This window comes from Cucurbita maxima, unplaced genomic scaffold, assembly GCF_002738345.1.
Source record: "Cucurbita maxima cultivar Rimu unplaced genomic scaffold, Cmax_1.0 Cma_Scf00006, whole genome shotgun sequence".
In the NCBI taxonomy this organism is placed as follows: Eukaryota; Viridiplantae; Streptophyta; class Magnoliopsida; order Cucurbitales; family Cucurbitaceae; genus Cucurbita; species Cucurbita maxima.
Genome location: NW_019272022.1, coordinates 5,450,437 through 5,454,668, shown reverse-complemented (window position 1 = coordinate 5,454,668; position 4,232 = coordinate 5,450,437). Strand labels below are relative to the sequence as shown.

At 35.7% G+C, this 4,232-nt stretch overlaps 1 protein-coding gene across 1 annotated transcript; it reads right to left on the bottom strand.

The window, feature by feature from the left end:
- Window positions 1–1,088: 1,088 nt before the first annotated feature.
- On the bottom strand, window positions 1,089–3,884 carry LOC111481239 (RNA-binding protein 2-like). The gene is made up of 6 exons (XM_023126635.1): window positions 3,726–3,884; window positions 2,884–3,002; window positions 2,493–2,814; window positions 2,187–2,248; window positions 1,897–1,978; window positions 1,089–1,607 (listed from the first exon to the last, which is right to left on the bottom strand). The coding sequence occupies exons 1-6, from the start codon at window positions 3,769–3,771 to the stop codon at window positions 1,507–1,509; spliced, it is 732 nt and encodes a 243-aa protein (XP_022982403.1). The 5' UTR covers window positions 3,772–3,884; the 3' UTR covers window positions 1,089–1,506.
- Between the last annotated feature and the right edge of the window lie 348 nt (window positions 3,885–4,232).

Genomic DNA, 4,232 nt, shown 5'->3' with positions numbered 1-4,232 from the left:
GTGATTTTTTTTTTTTTTTTTTTGTCTAAATTATTTTTTCATATGTTCTTGTTGTTTTGAAAGTGAAATTACAAAGAAATGTTCTTAGTTTAGGATCATATAAAGGGTAGATTAATTACCAAATACATAACAGAATGGATTTTAAATAAAATGTTCAATTCTTTTGAACTTCTTCTTCTTCTTCTTCTCATTTGTCATACGCTCTTAGAATCAAATATGATCTCCATTGTAAAGCTGAGCTTAAATTATTTCAGTCAAGCCCATTTGGGGTGAGAATTTTGTATAGAAATGATGGAAGAACACCTAATTTCATGTTTTTTTTTTTTGATAAAAAGTTTATTATCATCTCTCTTTAAGTTCTTGATTATGAAATTTAGATTTATATCTGTTTGTTTCAACCTTCAAAATTGCATAAATCTAAAATTTTCAATTTTGTTTTTAATTTATTATTTAGAAGTTTAAAATAGCTTTTGTTTGGACCTAATAGACACAAAATTCAAAGTTAAATCCTATTAAGCATAAAATTCAATTTTGTATTAACAAATCAATTAATTTTTTTAATAATTTGAATATTCAAATACATTTGGATACCCTCTAAAGTTTTAAAACCCAAAACCCATTAGACACAAACAAATGAATTATTTATTTAAATTAATACATAAACAATTACAAAAAATAAAAAAATATATTTATAAAGCTAGACCTCGCTTCCCTATATTTTAAAACAATTTTATTATTATTATTCTTATTATTTTAAGAAAAAGAAAAACATAAAACGTTCAAAAGATAATCAAATAATGGTATAAAAGGATCTTGAAATAAAAAAACGCCTTGCACACCCCGACCCACTAGATCGTTAGAGTAGAAAAGGGCAATTACGGGATTAATTGGTCGATTGGCCTGTAGCGCTTGTGACCGACAGCTTTATGACTTCAAACCCCACAAAGCTTGAAAAATGTAAAATCTTTGCTCGACTCCTCCCCCTCTCATTCCCTGCATAACTTAGCTATTCAAGTGTTGACGAGACAAAAGACTATAGGCACTTACGTGGGTATAAATTTGTAGCCAAATTCCACACAAGTGCCGCATTTTCGTGGATTTCCTCTCCTTTGCTGCTGCTTTTTGCTCAGCTTTCCTTTATTCAATAGGGTTGGTTGGTTTCATACGAAACCAGTCACCACTCAAATGAAGTTTATTACTTTCGTCAAGAATCTTTGTACCTATATGTCATTTTCATGATCCAAAGCAAAAGATATCTGAAACCTGATGGACAGAACAAGATATCAACGCCAAACAGGAACTTGGAAAAGACCCATTTGATCTTAAAGGGAGGGGCAAGAGCTCGTATGAGCTCATCCAGGCCCATATGAAAAACTGAAAACTACCAGTTTGCTAGATGCTTCCTTCATACCAGCTAGTTCTCAATTTTGTCCGGGATAAGCTTTACTATTCCACAGGATCTACAAAGCCCTTGAAAATCAGGAAAGTGTTGCTTAACTTATGTATTCATCGCCTGTCGTCGTGGTTCGATGGTAAACGGAAAGGAAAATGTGCAAATTGAATCTTCAAAGCTAGGGAATCGGGTTTTTTGTCATCGAACTTGTAACCTGCAGAAAATCATCACACGTTAGATTATCTAAAGTAATAGCTATTCCTTTATAATATGGAACATCTTAAGAGTTGTCTTAGTTCTTCTAGAGTGTTGGTTCACAAATAATGTCAATGGCGGTAATTATAGTGCCATATATACTTGGCTAATTACTAGATCAAGAACTTTAAGTACCAAGCAATACACCATAAGAAGCCCTAAAGACTGCTGCACGTTTTCAGTCTCAAGCATTTATCTTTGCGTCTTGAAGGGCTTTCCATTGCAACGAGGAATATATTACACAATACCTTGAAGAGCTTCCATTGCAGCACGGGAATATCTTGCTTCAATGAACTCTACAAAGCATAATACCGTAGCTTTATCTCCCCTCTGCAGTTCAATACTCGATTTAACAAAAGGAATACACTGAGTAGACACAAAAGGAATACACTGAGTGGACAATGTAACTCAGATAACAGAAGAAAATGGCCCCATTAAATCTGAGCATAGAGAGCGTGCAGTTGTTAATTACAATAGAAGGTCTTATCATGGGAAAACATGCCTCCATAGTTCAAAGTAAAGAGAAACTGTAACTTACTCGTCTGGGCTCCTTGTGAACAACTCTGATATCTTTATAGCCGATGAAGGGGCGGAAAAGATCTTCAACTCAAGTTAAGATATGACAAAAAGAAAAAGGCTACATGACCTTAGTTCTGTCTATTGCAATTTATGTTCTATTTTCTTTGACTATAATGACATAAAATATTTGTTTTAAGTTTCAAATGAAGCACAAATCATATGGGATGCTGCCGGCAACCTAAGCAACGGTGGTAGTAGATAAAGTTGGATAGACAGAAGAAATAGTTAAAAAAAAAAAAGACAAGTGCATAATGTGCAAGGATACGACCAACTTCCCTTCTGGTACAATCTGTAGGAAGTCCATCAACGAAAAGAATGTTCGATTCATGAGCTGAAATTGGAACACGTTCGGGATTTCTGAGACCAAGAGAATTGGCTTTTTCGTGACCTGTGTCAGCCATAGCCATCAACCCTGGACTACTGCCCACTGCAATATCATGTCTTTGCCTTGCTTGTGCATCATGAAAAGGAGATGTGTTGCCTGTTGCACTCACTCCAGATGTCACACCGCCAATGACTGGTTCTGGATAATTTCTAATGCCTCCTACGTCAGTATATCCATAAGTACCAGGTCCTGATGAATCTGTCTGTAGCTACAAGTCAAGTAAAGCACTCTCATAAAGCAAATATGTTCTGTACTAAGATGAAATTCTTACTTCTTTCTGCAAATAATCAGGAGGGATGCGCCATGGATCAATGGAGGTCGAATTGGGGTAAGATGTTAAAGGAGGTGCTTCAGAGTAATTTGAAAGGCCAGACCTCGCTACACTTCCAGCTGCAAGTGCCAACAATAGACTGTCAGTTTGAGGTATGATGTTTGCAAGACAGACTGACTGATCGAGTCCCAATCATTTAGCGCCAAAGTCTTTCAAGCTAGACTCAAAAAATTAGTTATGTTTACAGATTACATATTATTATGAAAAAACAATGAGGAGAGAAATTTTATATAGAATGATTATATTGAAACAGAGAATTTGCGAAGTTTTTTCCTAAATCTCAAATGAAGCAGTGAGCCAACACAAAGCAGAGAGGAAGCTGATTTTGCAATTGCCTCCTATCAATGACTCAACATGCTAAGGCTACGTCGTCTATACAAAATATCCTAGCAAATTAACATACTATAGTCGTCATCGATCAGTGCGAGCAGCAACGATCATGATTAACTCGATGGCTCCTCATCCAAACATCCTCCTAATGCATCAAGTCCAATAAAACTAATCGTTCAGCTTCGTAAAATAACATCACTCCTAGTACAAGTGAAACTGGCCACACGCTTCTTTTCATTTTTTATTATTTTTCTTAAGATGATTCAGTTGATCGAGTTAATTTTCATTCCATAATCGCAAGATTCTTCCAGCCACAGTACAATTTGTGAACACCTAACGCGAATGTGACTCCAATTCTAAACAATGCAAGTTCGTGCCGATATCGAGTGGATTGAAAAAAAAAAAAAAAATACAGGAGGTCGTTGAGCTAGGGCTCAAAACGAGAAAAGTACCTCTATCGCCGGAGGCGGCGTATCTGGTATAAGCATCATCTCCCATGGCTTGATCGCCTGTTCTGCTTCCGCTGCTGCAACCCTCCCGCGGCCTCGTCCTTCTCTCCAGCTCTTCCCCGCCTACCTTACGCCGAGCCACACAAAGACTAGGTTCAAATCTCTTAATAATTAATTAATTAATATTACCAGTTTTACTTCATGAATTTTATTGGCTGAAATTTAATAGATATTTAATGAATTTATTAATTTTTAAATAAACTGATATATTATAAACTTTTTTAGTACATAATTCAATAGTTAGAAGCATTAGACATAAACTTAATAAATTATGAAACTTTTTAATCTTATGGTCACAAATTAAAATACTAAAAACTCACACACAAGGAATGTCGTTTTCTTGGAGGCCTAGTGTCTTCACTGGGATGCTGTACACCACCTCGATGTTTGGCTCTGATACCAATGAGAGGTTTTCACACCCTTATAAACAATATGGTCCCCTTGCTAGGA